General features: G+C 50.6%; 1 protein-coding gene across 1 annotated transcript; it reads right to left on the bottom strand.

Moving 5' to 3' along the window:
- Window positions 1-6,390: 6,390 nt before the first annotated feature.
- Window positions 6,391-15,320, bottom strand: LOC101628959 (chromosome unknown open reading frame, human C7orf26). Its single transcript, XM_004691930.2, has 6 exons — window positions 15,084-15,320; window positions 14,417-14,638; window positions 12,403-12,568; window positions 10,781-11,305; window positions 10,008-10,047; window positions 6,391-7,134 (listed from the first exon to the last, which is right to left on the bottom strand). Exons 1-6 carry the CDS (start codon window positions 15,273-15,275, stop codon window positions 6,933-6,935), a joined length of 1,347 nt encoding a protein of 448 aa, XP_004691987.1. The 5' UTR covers window positions 15,276-15,320; the 3' UTR covers window positions 6,391-6,932.
- Between the last annotated feature and the right edge of the window lie 6 nt (window positions 15,321-15,326).

Genomic DNA, 15,326 nt, shown 5'->3' on the forward strand with positions numbered 1-15,326 from the left:
GCGCACCGGAGCCGCGGAGCCTCGCAGCCCGGCCCGCCACCCCCGGAGGGCAGGCAGCCTCGGGCGCGCCGGGCGGGTGGAATGAAGGCCAATTAGCACTCAATTACAGGGCACCCGGTCAACTGGGGGCCGCCTCTCGCCTCAGCCGGCCCTAAAGAGGCCCCCTCTTCCAGCCACAGGTTGGACCCCTCCTCCCGGGCCCCTGGGGGGCGGGGCAGGCGGGAGCAGGGGCTGGAGTGGGGGCCAGTCCGTGCGGGAGCTGAGGCGGGGATGTTGGGGGGGGGGGCGGTCAGGATCAACCCACTGGCAGTGCGAGGCTCATCCCTCGCCAGCCCTCTTACTGCTCCTGGGTGCACAGGGCGGGTCATCAGACCTCCTTCTACGCCCCTCTGGGGCCCTCCTGGCAAAAGTGTTGTCCAGTGGCCGCCCTTGACCCAGTGTCCCCCACGCCAAGCTCTTTCCTGCCAGGTTTAGGGGTCTTCTCCTCAGAAGACCTTACCTGGCCAGCGCAGTATCCCATCACTGCTGTGTGTTGTCCGAGCAGAGCAATCCAGCCTGAAGAGCCACATTAAATTGGGATCCTCGAATTCTTCTAACACCCCGTATTGGAGATGTGCATCTGGGGCTGAGTATGGGAAGCCTCGCCGGGGACAGGGCCTCTTTCCCGCCTTCCCATCCCCAAACACCTACTGCTGCCAGACGTGGCCCTGGCTCCATTTTAGATCCTTCTGCAGGCACAGAAATATGGGGTTCCCCTAGGGTTCTTTCCTGAACAGCCCGCACTCTGGCAGCATCCCCCAGAGACTGCCCTGGAGGACAGAGGCCACATCTGCCTTATCAAGCGAGCAAGTGAAACTTGGAGGTAAGGAGTCTGGGTTCACACAGGTGGACACCTTCCAGTCAGGTAACTTGAAGTGAAAATACTGTCCCCTTAGGTGGGATGAGGGCAGCTCCTGCTAGCCAGGTATCCTTAAGGATAGCAGCACCCCTCCTGTGCCAGGCAGGCCAGCTTGCTTCTCTGGGCAGGCCAGGGGCTGAGCTGTCTCTGCTGCCCTCTGCCTCCCAGGAAAACTCTTCCAGAGGGTGGGAGAGTGAACGCTCTCCTTGGAGCCTTAACCTCTCAGTTGCTGGTGTCTTCCCTTCTGCATTTGCTCATCCCCACAGCTCTCCCACTTCAAAATGTGTCACTACCTCTCTCCTGCCCTAGGTGACCAGGTTTCTGATGAGGTGTCCATGAGTCAAGTCATCCACTAGAGGTGCCCCACCCAGTCTGCAAGACGAGACCTGCTCTGGTCTCTCTGCTCTGGCACCCACAGCAAACTCAGTAGTCTGGGGGGAATTTTGGTGTAGGATCCGAAGAGGCAGCCACTGGGACTCTAAGTCAACTGGCCTGCTCTTGCAGGAGATGGAGTGGTGTGTTTCCTTGTTTGCCTCATCTAACATCTGGGGAAAGAACTTTCGTGGCTTGACTCAGGTCAGCTGCCAATGTGCACCCCTGGAGTTGAGGATACCCACAAGGGAAGAGGCATCCTGCGGTGGCCAGCTATGTCTTATGATGTGGGAGGAGAGAAGGATTTGGTCAACAGCTAGCAAGCTCAGCTCACAACATTGTGGAGAAAATCTCAGATGGGGGCTGGATGGTAGCTCAAGACCGGGGCTCTCTCTTCAAACACCTTAGCTCAACTGCACCTGTGACTGCCTCATGCTGTGCACAGATTGCCCCTCCCTGGAAACTGCCGTCTCTGCAGAGACTCCTTTTCCAGTAGTTCTGGTTGGGTTATGTGTACATCTTTGGTCAAGCAACATGGGGGCTTCAGTACTCAAGTCATGGGGGTCTGCATTCTGAGTCCCTGCCCCTGGGGTCAGGGATGGAGCCAGGGCCTTGGGGTGAAATCAAGAAGCTGTCACTAGAAGGAGAGGCAGAACTAGATTTCAGGCTGAAGCAAGAGGTGCATCATAACTAGAATATATTGTTATTTGCTTATGTATTCATATGATCATAATATACAGTGACTTGTAACACCTTGCTTTTTTAGATCCAAATATAGTTCAAACATCTTTCATGTAGAACAAAAATCTACCAAATTAAGAAAAAATGCCCCCTTGCCTCCAATTGCAAGGATACACCTGATTTTTCCAGCCCAGCCCCTACTGATGAATCGCTAAGCTGTTTCTTGTATTTTGCTCCTGCAAACATGCTCATAGAGAAAATGGGACTGAGTCTTTGCTGCTCTGTGGGCTTCACCATTCTTGGCTCACAGCTCCCCAAGCCCTTGGCATTCCCTAAGACTGAGGGTGGAAAGGAGTCTTTTCTTTTATGAATGAGGTGACTTTTAAAAGCAGTTAAGAATTGGGGATGGGTGCCTGGAGAATCAACCGTATTTATAGGGTTGGGGAAGAGGGAGAAAGGAGGGACTGGAGATTGAGTCCAGTTGCCAATGGTCAATGCTTTAATCACTACTGTCTATATAAGGGAGCTGCCGTAAAACCCAAAGAGGATCTGGAGACCTTCTGTAAGAATAGTCTGAGAGGGCCTGAACCTCCCAGTTTTTTCCTCATCCCTTGCTCTATGCATCTATTCCAACTGGTTATTCCTGAATAAAAACCTTTGTAATAAATTGGTGGTCTAGTGAGTAGCTGGATTTTATGAGTCCTGTGAATGGCTCTAGCAAATAATCTTTTTTAGTTTTTATTATTTTTTAAAGATTTGTTTATTTATGCATACAAGTACTGGGGTGCAGGCCAGATGTGTAGGGATGGAGTGGGGGGGTAGTGAGAGGCTTCACCAGAGACAGTGGGGAGCAGAACAGGCAGACTGAGGAAGTGCACTGCTGAGGGGAGCAGCAGGTGAGACAGGAGAGGTCTGCCGTGCCATGTGGGTCACCTCAGGGGTTAGGGATTGAACTCATGCCGCAGTGGCTGTGGACAGCTTCATAGTGCTGAGACTTAACCTCTTGCACCACCAGGGAGGGCCTCTAGCAAATAATCTTTTTTAAAAAAGATTTATTTATTTATGCACACAAAACTGGGGTACAGGCCAGAAGTGCAGGGGCGGTGAGAGGACTCACCAGTGACAGAGTGGGGAGCAGAACAGGCAGACTGACAAAGTACATAGCTGAGGGGAGCAGCGGGCAGGTCAGGAGAGGTCTTCTAGCAAATAATCTTAACCTAAAATGGGCATCTCTGATTTACAGCCAGTGAAATGAGGCAGGTGGGCTTCAGTGGTATCTGATGGAGCTGGGGCGGCTTTGAGAGATGAGCCCGTAATCTGCAGCACCTGATGCTCCTCTGGGTCAATGGGTCAGAACTGAGCTGGACCTCAGGCACCCCCAGGGACCCAAGAACTTCATATTAGTGTGACGGCGGCGCCCTCCCCCTCACAATTCCTCTTTCCCTGAAACTGGGCTTGGGACACTGAAATTTCACCTCCATTTCTATTTCTAGTTTCCTCCTTTCCTTAATTCTGTAAAAGATAGCACATTATAAACACTTCTGGGCCTTGCTTTTTTTCTTTTTACTTAACACTAAATTCTGGCAGTCATTCCATAGCAGGGAGTGAATATCTTTTTTTTTTTTTCCTTCTTAAACAGTGGCATAATAAATAGTCTGCCATGTGGATAAAACATCTGTTGAGAGGCTGGTGGGAAGTTTTTTATCTTTTGCTTTTACACATAAAGCTGCGATTAAAAAAAAAACTAGGATATATATTACTTTGTATTTATGTCATTGGCTCTTTAGGGTACAGTTCTGGAAGTCAGATGTTAGGTTAAAGGGCAAATGCATATGCAATTTTGCTAAATATTGCACAATTTCTTTCCCAAGAGGTTATTCTAGTTTGTGTTCCTGCCAGTTTCTTGAAGCAAGTGAATCTACTTTTCATTTCTAGAAGTTCTATCTGGCTCTTTTTAAAATCTGCTAGGCCATTCATCATTTTTCCCCCAAGAGATGGTTTCACCCGTCTTTTGTGCCTTTAAATAAAGGGGCATAAGGTCCAGCCTAACAGTTCTGACACCAGGAGACTGAAGCTGTGCTGTGGGTGGTTCCATCTGTTGCCTTTATTTTTCACTGTCAACTGGTTATTGTCCTTGAGTAATCAGTTGTGGTCTCTTTGAGGGCTACAAAGATTTCCTCCAGAGGGTGTGCATTGCTCTTGCCAGGCACCTGTGAGAATGAGCTACAAGGCTAGGGACTTCTATGAACTGAGGTCACATAGGGGGTGCCCTGGGGTGACTGTTATTGTCCACTGGAGTGAGGACCAACCCAGTCTCTCACTTCTCAGAAACAGGACCCCACCCCACCCCAGGGTGTGCTGAGTGCCAGAACTACCCACCATGCAGTTTTCTGTGCTCAGGGGCAAAGCCGAGTGAGAGGTCAGCTCCTCAATCCCTTGAGGCCCTCAGAGAAAATAGCCCTTTAGCGAACCCTACCTGCCTCTCCCTTGTTGGGTTGTCTCAAAAGTCTGCACTATTCCCCAGAAACACAAGTTCTAAATGCATTTAAAAACAAACACCAAAAACCTTTAACTAACATGGAATACATTATGTTTGGGATGATAGTATACATGCCAAAAGCACGTTCCGCTTACTCATGTCAAGCACTAATTCAAACCTTCGTGTCTGTTTGACTGTAACTCAGAATGGCTTAAAAAACTTAAGAGGAAAATCCAAACTTTAAAACTAGATAGAACAACTCTCTTTTCTATTATCCTATTTCTAACACTTTCCTCGGAGTTTTCCACCATTTTCAGTTTGATGTATATCATTTTTAAAAAAGATTGATTTATGCATGCAAGTACTGGGGTACAGGTCAGAGGTAGTGGGCAGGATGAGAAGATTCCCCAGAGACAGAGCAGGGAGCAGAACAGGCAGATTGATTGAAATACACTGCTGAGGGGAACAGTGGGGAGACAGGAGAGGTCTGCTGTACCCTACGGGTTAGCTCCCTGACCAGGGATCGAACTCATGCTGCAGTGGTACCTTTTTCATCACCAGGGAGGCCTCAAATTCCATGCTTTCAGTGAATGAGCTGGGTATGGGAATTCTCTCTCAATAAAATTGTCACTTCATACTGCCATGAACACCCTTTGAGGTTTTGGAATGACTGGGTTACAGGGTCACTTTACCTCATGATTTTCTGGAGTGTGATTATCTCCCCACACCCTTAGCAGCTACGTTTGATTTTGCCAACTTGATGAGTGGTGAAAAAAATGGCATCTCACTTGAATTTACATTTCTCTGGCTACCAGTTTTAGAATCTTTCCATATTTATTGGCCATTTATGTTTTCTGAATTTTTTCTTTTCTGATTTTTTAAATTGGAATGTCTCAATTGATCTGTAGTTTTTAATAGTCTATATACTTTGTTTCCTACATTACCATTTTCTCTTATCAATTTTTAACATATGGAAGATGCTTAAAAGTGCCTGATACATAGCTACTGGCTGGGAAACAGTATTAACAGGGAGAAAGGCAAGGCTAGAGGAGGTGTGAGCTGTCCACCTGCAGCTACATTTAATAGGTTACTTAATTGTTCACACACTACTAGGAATACCAGCCTGTAGCTCTAGCGTTTTTTTTCCCCCTACAATTTCCTTCTCCTTTTGGAGAAACCCACCTTTGCCAGTGAACTCAGACATATCTAGCCCCTGGATGTGTTTGGTGGGGGCTGCCTTAGGGCAGCGAGGAGCCTCCCCTTGCTGGACAGGGGTGGGTACTTCCTTTCCCACCTTTTGGGAGCACGCGGGTCAGCCCACCACCAAGGAGCAGACAAGTGCCTGTCTGGAGTTTCACGGGGGCGTCCCACCAAGATACAAAGCAGGCAGTTTACTTCAGGTCTGGCTCCAACACTAGCAAACTTGTAATTGACTAGAAAGAACTAGAAATTTCCTTTCCAGTTCATGCAACTGTAGAAAGATTCCCACAGCCTTCACGTTATAGGCGGGTCGCTCTCCATGGACTGTGGCTGCAGGGTCCTGGCTGGGCACTCAGGACTCTGGGCTTGTGTGAGGAAGCACAGGTGGAGGGGCCTTCGCGACCAGGTGGCCCTTACGGCAAACAGTGCTGGGGCCTCATCTCAGGGCCGGCCTTCAACTCCAGTCTAAAATCTCTCTGCATTAAATTCTGGAACCCTCTCTCACTCCTGGCGTTCAGCCCAGTGGAGTGAGGCAACGAGCTTACTGGGTACTCTTCTACTTCCCCAAACTCCTGACAATTCAGGGCACACAGCTTCCACTCACATGCTAAAATGCTAGCTCCGGAGGGGAGAAGGACCTGTACAGGGGGCCCAGCAGACCCGGCCGCAGGCTCCATGGCAGACGCCCGCTGCACCCAGTCTTCTGGCAGGGACCCGTGGCTCACATTTAGCAGGTCACAATGCCACAAAGCTTGTTTAGGAAATATTTATTTGAACATATGAAAAGGAAATTTAGAGACCCCAATGAAACAGAAGTTCCGTTCCCTGGTGGGGGCAGCCCCCAGCTCCCTTGCACAGAGCCAAGTGCCTCGCGGCCGTGCGGCGCCCGTTTCTGCTGGGAGCTCGCGGACCTGCCGCCGCAGCCTGTGCGTGCGGCACCTTCCCAAGGAGAGAAGCCAGACGCTGGATCTGCAAAGGCTGTTTCGCACGTCCGCTCCCATACAGCACAGGCCCAGACGTGTTGTCTGAAAGGAGGCGCTCGGCACTGGTGTCTTCTGAAGACGCCCTCGTTGCTCTGCAGGAGGTTGGGCATTCTCCCTTCTTCAGTCTGATCTGGACTTTCACAGACGGGACCCGGCAGGAGGCACCTGGATATCCCCTCCAGGATAGTTCTGCAGGTGAAGAGGGGACACCTGGCCACTCCCAAGGGTCCTCTTCTATGGGGTCGGTCACCCTTTCTCTGGACGGTTCCTCCATACCAGGCACAGAAGGCACACTGCCACACGGCAGCACGGGCCCAGCCTAGCGGATGGGCCTGAATGGAAACGTCATGCCTGAGATGAAGGTGTGCCCGGGGTGCGTGGGCAGGGCAGGGTGAGCAGCAGGGTGTGCTGGCACAGCCCCGTAGCCCAGCGGGGGCGTGTGGATGTGAGGGTAGAACCCAGGAGGGAGCGCGGCGTGTGGCGACTGCTGTACTGGGCCCGAGATCACCAGCTGGAGCAGGCTGCAAATACGAGGAGACGGGTTAGGATGCTGACACGGGACAAGGCTCACCGACAGGCAGTGGGGTGGGCTTGTCTCCTCTGGGCAGCCACGGGGGAGAAGAGAAAGGGGGGGTCTCACACCTGTGCGGGGAAAGACACCAGCTGGAGGTGCACAACATGCAGGTCCCACAGGGAGGACACAGGCTGTGGCTGGGCCCCGCAGGTGAACCCGAGGTAGAAGGATTCAGACTGGGCCCTGGGCAAAGGAGGCAGCAGGGGCCACCAGAGGGAAAAGCCAGGACCCCAGGTGACAGCGTGGACAATGCAGGCCTTTCCCCAGTCTCAGTGGCAGGGGGAGCACGCTGCGTGGCTTGTGCTCCAGTTTCACATGAGGCTGCGGCTGAGGTGGCACGGTGACAGGCCCGCAGGCCAGCTCGCTACGTGTCTGGCTGAGTCTCCGTGAATTCTAAGCAAAGCCACACAAAAGCCGGCCTTTCAGATATGCTGACCCAGAGTCAGGACAGGCTGTACCCTCAGAGACGGCCCAGGCCTAGATCCAGTCCTCACCACTGCTGGGCCCGCTCCCCTCCCCCTAGCCCTCCCTCTTTTTACCCCAAGCAGCTTCAGACCACCCCCTCACTGATTCCTTCACACCACTCCCTGCAAACAACCTTCTGAAACAAGTTGGTTTAGGAGAAGTTATTAGAGATACAAAATTTAGCTCATGTTTGTTTGAATCTATATGGCCTGCCAGAGATAGAAGGGTTTTCAAGAAGTTCTGGTCTAGTGGGAAAGACACCAATGAGACAATCAGAATTCAGAGAAGTATTTCCAGCAACCATGTGTCCTCTCTCTACCCACATCAGTTAGAGGTTGCCGATTTGCCTCAGGAGAGGCAACCAGTCTCCTAGAGGGCAGGGTCAGGCCTGGAGGGAGAAGTCAGCACATCAAGGCAGGCCTTGATGTTCCAGCAGGGGTTAAGTCTCAGCACTGCGAAGCTCTCTGCAGCCACTGCAGCAATGGGTTGGATCCCCGGCCAGGGACCTGACCCACATGGCGCGGCAGACCTCTCCTGACCCGCCCGCTGCTCCCCTCAGCAGTGTAGTTCAGTGATCTGCCTGTTCTGCTCTCTGCTCTGTCTCTGGTGAAGCCTCTCAACTCCCACCCCCGTATCTCTGGCCTACATCCCAGCTCTCATATGCATAACAAAATGAATCTTAAAAAAAAAAAAAAAGGTATTCCAGAGAGATATTATTGGGATAATGGATTTACAACCTGTCATCATCTAAACACCCTGATAACATTAAACATTAAATAAAAACTGCAGAAAGAAGGGATTATTGCCAGGAATACAATGTCCTGAGATGCCAAGAATTTTTGAACCCAGAAAACAAGGAGGGTGTGGGCTCCTGCAGAAAGGCGGCTTACACAAGCTGCCCCCTGTGCCGCCGGAGCCACGCACTTCACCATCTCAGTCCTCAAGTCTACGGCAGGCCCGCCGCAGCCCACCTCCGATGCCAAGCGCACACTGGTCTTCTGGCTGGAGCTACTCTAAGCTCAGCCCAGGAATCAGCATCTAGCTGAGGCTTTGGCCTCACATCAGGCACGTTTCTGTACCAGCCGGTAGCATCTGCCAAGCCTCACTGGCCCAGGAGAGAGATGCTGGCCCCGGCATCGGGAGCGCACACAGCACAGGGGCGGGCTGGCTCGCCCACACGCCAAACACCTGCCGACAGCAGCACGGAGCTGTGGTCACTGTTAACGACGAGGCCTTGAGGACACGCGTCGTCCTGCCAGCTTAACTGTGAGCTGCCTGGGCGCAGCTGCCGCATAGGCGCGTCTGGCCTCCACCGGAAACACGTCCCCACGAAGCAGCCACTTACTGCTGGCAGCGGGGACCCGTTGCAGCCTTCTGATGCATCCCGTACTGGGCACAGAAACCCCATGCTTCTGGGGTTTTGCTACCAGTATCACCGCATTTGCAGGCGACATTTCTGGGCACATAATCTTTTGCTCCTAGATTCAGTGAATCAGATTAAGTGAAATTCCTGTTCGTAGATTCTAAGTAGCATCAGTCAACGCTTACTAGATACTTACTACACCCAAGTACTGCTGTAAATGCGTTCTGTGTTTTCACTTATTTAATTCCCACAAACTCCTATGGCAGAGGGGCCACTGGACAGGTTACTGCTATTTTCTCAATAGAAAAAAAAAATCTATTTCTAGAGAAAACAGGTGCAGCACGAGATAAGAACGTTGCCCAAGGTTGGAAAGGCAGGAAGGCAAGACGAATTCTTCCCAGGGCGAGGCGGCCACACAGCTCTGCTGCGCACCACCCCGGCTGCCTCCCTAGGATGACAATAACCACCACGGGCCGAGACCTGCGTACCACCAGCCAGACTCAGGAACTTCCCCCCACCACCTGGCTCAACACAACACTCAGATGCAACCAAACTAACTTCCCCCATTTCACCAGGGCATGTGTGCATGCATGCGTGTGTGGAGGGCACCTGAGGTGAGATCACCCAGGGGAGGCGCAAGCTCCAAACAAGACCTCACTCAACCTGGCCCGCGCCGCCTGCTGCTAGCTCGCGGCCTAGCCGACACATGGGGCCGGGGCCATGTGAGAGGGCTGCGCAATTCAGCGTCCTATGCACACTGATGTGCTGCGAACCATACCGGTTTACTCGTTTCCTTCCCTGAACCAGCAGGACCACCCTTTTCTCATCTCTAATAATCTCCCCACTCGGCTCCCCACTTATCCTCATGTCCTCTAGGGGCTCCTATAGACAGCAGCTCCTAACCCTGCAGACTAGCTCCCCCTGGAAGCCAGGAGAGGGGGTATCCCCACTTGCAGGCCCTGCTCTCAGTGAGAAGCCTGCAAGGCACTTACTTGTTGTGGGGCAGCCGTGAGCACAAGGTCCTCAGGTCATCTGAAATCAAAGACAGAGAGTCAGGTCAGGTGAGCAGAGAGAGCCTGATCGCTCAGAAACAAGAGTTCTCTCCTTCTCCCCCTTTTGCTTTTAACAACTTAATGGCAAACAAAATTCATTCCTTAGGAAAGCAGCAGCTTTGGGCAATTTGTCAGGAACAGCCTGGGTGGAGCTCTCACTGAGCAATCAAACACCATGCATGGCCTGCTAAGAGTGGCAGGGAGGAGCCCACCATCCATGACTACCACACGGGCTTCACTCTGCCCGGGGCCAACAGTTAACAAGTAGCACTGACAGGCGGGAGAATGAAATCAGGTGGTGACTATGTGTTCACCTCAAGGGGGTGGGGGAGGGAGTGGGGGTGGTTATAGTGAATACATTTGTCAAAACTCATCAAATTTTTCACTTAACCCGATGCATTTTACTGGATGTAAACTATGTCTCAACTGAAAAAAATTAAAAGGACTGCACAGGAGAAGAAAAAGATTCCCTAATAAGAAAAATATGAAGCTATGATGCAGGAATCCCTGCGCCCAGGCACACCCGGCTAGGAGACGTAGGCACCATGGTTGCACTTCTGTCTGGTGATGTGCTGAGCATCTACCTTCACCCCATGTTCATCAGCAGGAGGAGTCCTAAGTGCAGCAGAAAATAGTGCTGTCCAGGGCACCCTAGTTCTTTCTCTGATGGGTGATGTTCCCCCTGGAAGGCCCTGGGTCCCAGAATCACCCACCTCGTGTGCACAGCAGGGCTCCGGAGGCCATGGCCACCTGTAAAGCCTGTGCGAGCCGGTCCAGAGAGAGCTCAATTTCCTGGGAGGCATTGAGGGGGTTCAGTTCATCTGCCAGTCTATTGATCTCTTCAACCATTGGGACCATGTGGTCAAACAGGATCAGTCCCAGGCGCCCGTAGAGATTCTTCTCAGTCAAGTGCACCTGGAGCATCATGAGCACCTGCAGGACGCTGAGGTGGAGCTTCGAGTACAAGAGGTGGAAGTCTCTGTCCATCCCTCCCGAGTCCTTTGGAACTTTGGTAGTGACGTGGCCATTGGATAAGGAGGGCTTCTTCTTCCTTTTATAAGCCAGAGGGGCCTTCACACACCAGCGGATCAATCCAGTAAGTGGGGTGAGCTCTAAAAATCCTATCGGGAGGTTGGCTGCTATTGGAGTATTTAAAAAAGTGATAAGAATCAACCTAGGGTCCTCAAAAACCCAGTTGACAATCATTTCGAGCAAGTCCAAGGGTGGAATGAGATCATCTGCAAACAGAGATGCACGAGGTCAGAGGGCTTTCAGCCGCCACGAGGAAACGGAGGGAGGGGGAGTGGGCGAACCCTTGTTACAGGACTGACCACCTGGCTTTCTGACCACATACTTCCTTGGCTTATCTACTTTCTGTCTCCTTTCCTCAAAGATCGCCCCCCCCCCCACCCCCGCGAACACTGGCACTCTCCTCTTACTCTGGGTTAAATCCCTAGTACTAGAATTATCTGTCCAAGGTGGGCTCAATTATAAACATTATTTGTTCAAACAATTCCCTAGATTCCCATTACACTTTGAAGAAATTCATCCTACGGGTCAATTTAAATAAAAGGCCACAGTTTTTATGTCCAGAACTGTGTCACATATTGCTCTTCCCTGCCATCCCCCACAACCTGGAGCCTCTAAGTACAGCTTGACTGCCTGTGACCTGAGAGCTGGCTCATCCTATAGCACAGAGAGACAACAATGAAAAACGATTGACATTTACTTTGGGCTCATCATGCGCCAGCTACCTGTCTAAATCCTTTACAGATTAACTCATTTACTCCTCAAACCATCCCATCTCTAGATGAGAGATGAGGAAACTGAGACCAAGTGAAATAACCTTCCCAGGAGTCATCAACAAGTCTGACCCGATGGCCTGGCTCTTAACCACTGGCACAACCCCACTGGGATTAGAGTGCAATGCCCTTGGGCTGGCTGTATGCCTGGGAGCAGGACCTCCGGCTCCTGTCTAGGAATGTGCACCCCAGAGCCCAAGGAAAAGCTAGATAAGGGTTCCTGAGCCCCTTCTAGGCTGCTGAGGGCCAAAGTCAAACACGAAAAGGAGAGTGTGAGTGGGGGAAAGATACATGCCGGCAGTAGTCAGGCAATTGGGTATCACTAAGAAAAGTTCCCTGTTAGCAAATTCTGTAAGTCCCAGTGCTCTATACCTTTAGCTTTCAGCCTAAAGTAAAACACACATTTGAAACAAACAAACAAACAAACAAAAAGCCTAGCACAATCACCAGACATTTCACCTGGGGTTCAGTAGAAATAAAACTGGCAATCAGTTAAAAGTTTTTTGAACAGCAACAACCTGTATAAAGTTTACCTGAGGACAGGTCATAAAGCGCAGTGACAGAAGTTATGAACTGGCAGCAGAAGCGAGGACTGGCACTGATTATCTGCTTCAGCGTCTGAACGGATCCTGGCACCAAGCAGCAGTAGTCGTCCACGAGGGCCCTGGCTAACCTCACACAGTAGACCACGGGTGTCCGCTGCAAAGAAGGCACAGTCCGTGTAACCACAGGCATGGTGAGCTAGCAGGTTGGCAACAAAGCATACATGGCAAGGGCCATCGGAAGTGGCAGGACCACTTCTAGGAGGGGGAGAGGTGAGTAGCTTGCTTTGAAGCAGAGGTTGGTCAACTAAAGCCCAGAGACAAATCCATCCCATTACCTGTTTCTGTAAATAAACTTATTAAAACACAGCCTTCCTAGGTACTTGCCTATTGTCTGAGGCTGCTCTTCCACTACAAGGCGGAGCTGAGTTACTGTGGCAGAGCCTAAAATATTTACTGTCTTACCCTTTATATGTATACCTGCTGACCCTTACTTTTAAGTTCACTTAAGAAAGATGACACCTGACTTCAGGTGAGGAAATGAAAACTTCTGTAATCCTATAGCTGACACCTCACAGGTAAAAACTGTTGTGATAACTTTGAAGAGGTTTAGGAGGATCTGTGAACCATTTGTGAATTAAATGTTTACTGAGAGCACTCCTTTCTGAGTTTCCTTTTTAATTCTATCCTCTTACGGGCTTCCTGTACCATGACTGAGTACTGTTTTCCAGTCCGACACAACCACCCTCCTTTGCTTTTCTCTTCTCCACTCAGAAACCAGACTATAGTGTGGCCTTTCCATATAACAGCTGCTCAGGATGTTAACAGCTCCAGGGGCAGTGAGGCTGCAGGGGCAGGGACAGAGAAAGTAGACAGGACCATTCATTCAAGATGAAATCTGCCCCTACAATCTAACCCCGCCATCTGAACTCTCCCTCAGGAGGAAGCTTCAGACCCTCACCTCAGCAGAGCAAACTCTGACCCAAACCGCTACAATCCTTTCCTGTCACTGACATGTTTTCATTTTGCCAAAAAGCAAGCACAACAGCATCATGAGAGGTAAACAGAAAACTACATGATGAATTACAAGATGCCAAGCTTAACTTCAGTAGGCTGTCAAGGACTAGAGACAATTCTGAGGTTCAATACAACACATACAATAAACTGAGGCACCCTAGAAACCAGACTGGTGAGAATTAAGGTATAGATTTCACTGAAATTTACCTGTGCACTACAAAGAATATATATTTTGCTAGCCACATTTTCAAGATAAACAAGAAAAACAAACTGAAATATATCCAAATGATTTCACACACTTAGGAAAAGAGCAAGTTCTGAAATTGAATGTAAAAAATTTCATCAACTTAGCTGAGGATCAGCTAAAAATTTCAGTTGATAATTACAGTTATCAAAATTTCAAATCCTTTATTTACAAACAACAAAATGATGAATCATGCCAAAACACCATCCAACACTAAACCTACTGTAAATACACATTTTTTCTTGATACTTAATGCACATCCATTATAAGAGCCATCCACTTTGCCAACTTTGCAGAATCACCCTGAAATGATGCAAAACAACTCACAGGCTTACTAATCTAACTACAGAAAATCTATTTACAATTAGACATATAATGATCTTTAAAAAAAAAAATCCTACCTTTGGAGCTGTGTGCATATGTTTTCAAAATCCTACCATATCAGTTCCAACTAAGGAAAATGAGACTCCACTTGTTTTCTTAATTTACTTACCACTACAAACTAATGTTTTCTCTAGAATGGTTACTCTCTGTGTAAAGACAGTTCTAGAGTATGAGCACACTGGATAGTGACATCAGGGAGGTAACATGTGAAAAAGGCTTCTGCAAAATCCTGACATTAAAGTCCTCTTCAGACTTGAGACTCTTCCTAACAGGCCTTTACCACCACTGAGACTTGGCTGTCACTCGTCCAGTGACACTAATGCAGAGACCCCGAGGAGAAGGCAATTTCTAGAAAAGTACCTGGAGCCAGGAGGCTGCACACTCCAACACTGGGATGCGACACACAGCTACCGCCATGGAGACTAGTTTTCCCAGCAAGCTCATCCGGCTGTCATCAGCTTTGTTCCCTTGAGGGCTGAAAAGGGATGAGAAAATAATCTGCCGGACAGAGTCCTTGGTTTGCTCCTGGAAATAATTGCACATGATTTCAAGAAGCTGAAGCTCCTGCAGTGAATTCAATCTCTGTAAAACAAATCCAGGCGAAGCGGTAAGAAATTTGGCTTTTACATGCTTATTAACTCACACAGTAAGAAAGCAGAAAATACACTATTCTCCCCAGAGAACTTTTCAACACTCCGCAGCCCTCTCCGGGAGGGCAGAACTCGACTGTTATCGCAGGAAATGTCAGTCCTGGGGGACTCGGGATCACCTGCGGTGCCTTGAGACGCTCACTAACAGGCCCTTGACACCACTAGGAGGTGGCTGTCACACGTCCCGCGACACAGGTGCCCGCCTCGGCAATGCCCAGCAGCCGGAGCTGGTGGGTTTGGCTGCTGCAGAAAGAGCGAGGCCCGGGGCGAGAAGGCAGCCCCAGGGGAAGGACGCTGTGGCCAGGCAAACCCTCGTCACCGAGGGGTGAAAGGAACCGACTACTTCTCCGGGGCGCGGGGCCGTCCGCTCGCCGCACCTTGGGCTGCGCGCCGCGCTCCTTGGGCACCTGGAACACGAACTCCTCGAGCAGCTCCACGGGGCCCTTGTCCACGATGGGCAGCGGCGCGCTCTGCAGCTGGCTGCTGAAGTAGATGTCCAGGTGGTACAGCACCTCCTTGGCGGCGCTCAGCGCATCGCGGCGCAGCAGCGAGTGGCGGATGTCGCTCATGGTGCCGCGGCGGCGGCCGCAGCGAGCGCGGAGAGCGCGTCGGGACTTCCG

Source organism: Condylura cristata, unplaced genomic scaffold (genome assembly GCF_000260355.1).
Source record: "Condylura cristata isolate star-nosed mole 26May11 unplaced genomic scaffold, ConCri1.0 scaffold00032, whole genome shotgun sequence".
NCBI lineage: Eukaryota > Metazoa > Chordata > Mammalia > Eulipotyphla > Talpidae > Condylura > Condylura cristata.

Coding starts and splice junctions, on each gene's coding strand:
- LOC101628959 (XM_004691930.2), bottom strand. CDS start 15,275: ATGAGCGACATCCGCCACTCGCTGCTGCGCCGCGATGCGCTGAGCGCC. Junction 14,639..15,083: donor AGCGCGGCGCGCAGCCCAAG/GTGCGGCGAGCG, acceptor TTTGTTTTACAG/AGATTGAATTCACTGCAGGA. Junction 7,135..10,007: donor TCACGGCTGCCCCACAACAA/GTAAGTGCCTTG, acceptor TCGTATTTGCAG/CCTGCTCCAGCTGGTGATCT.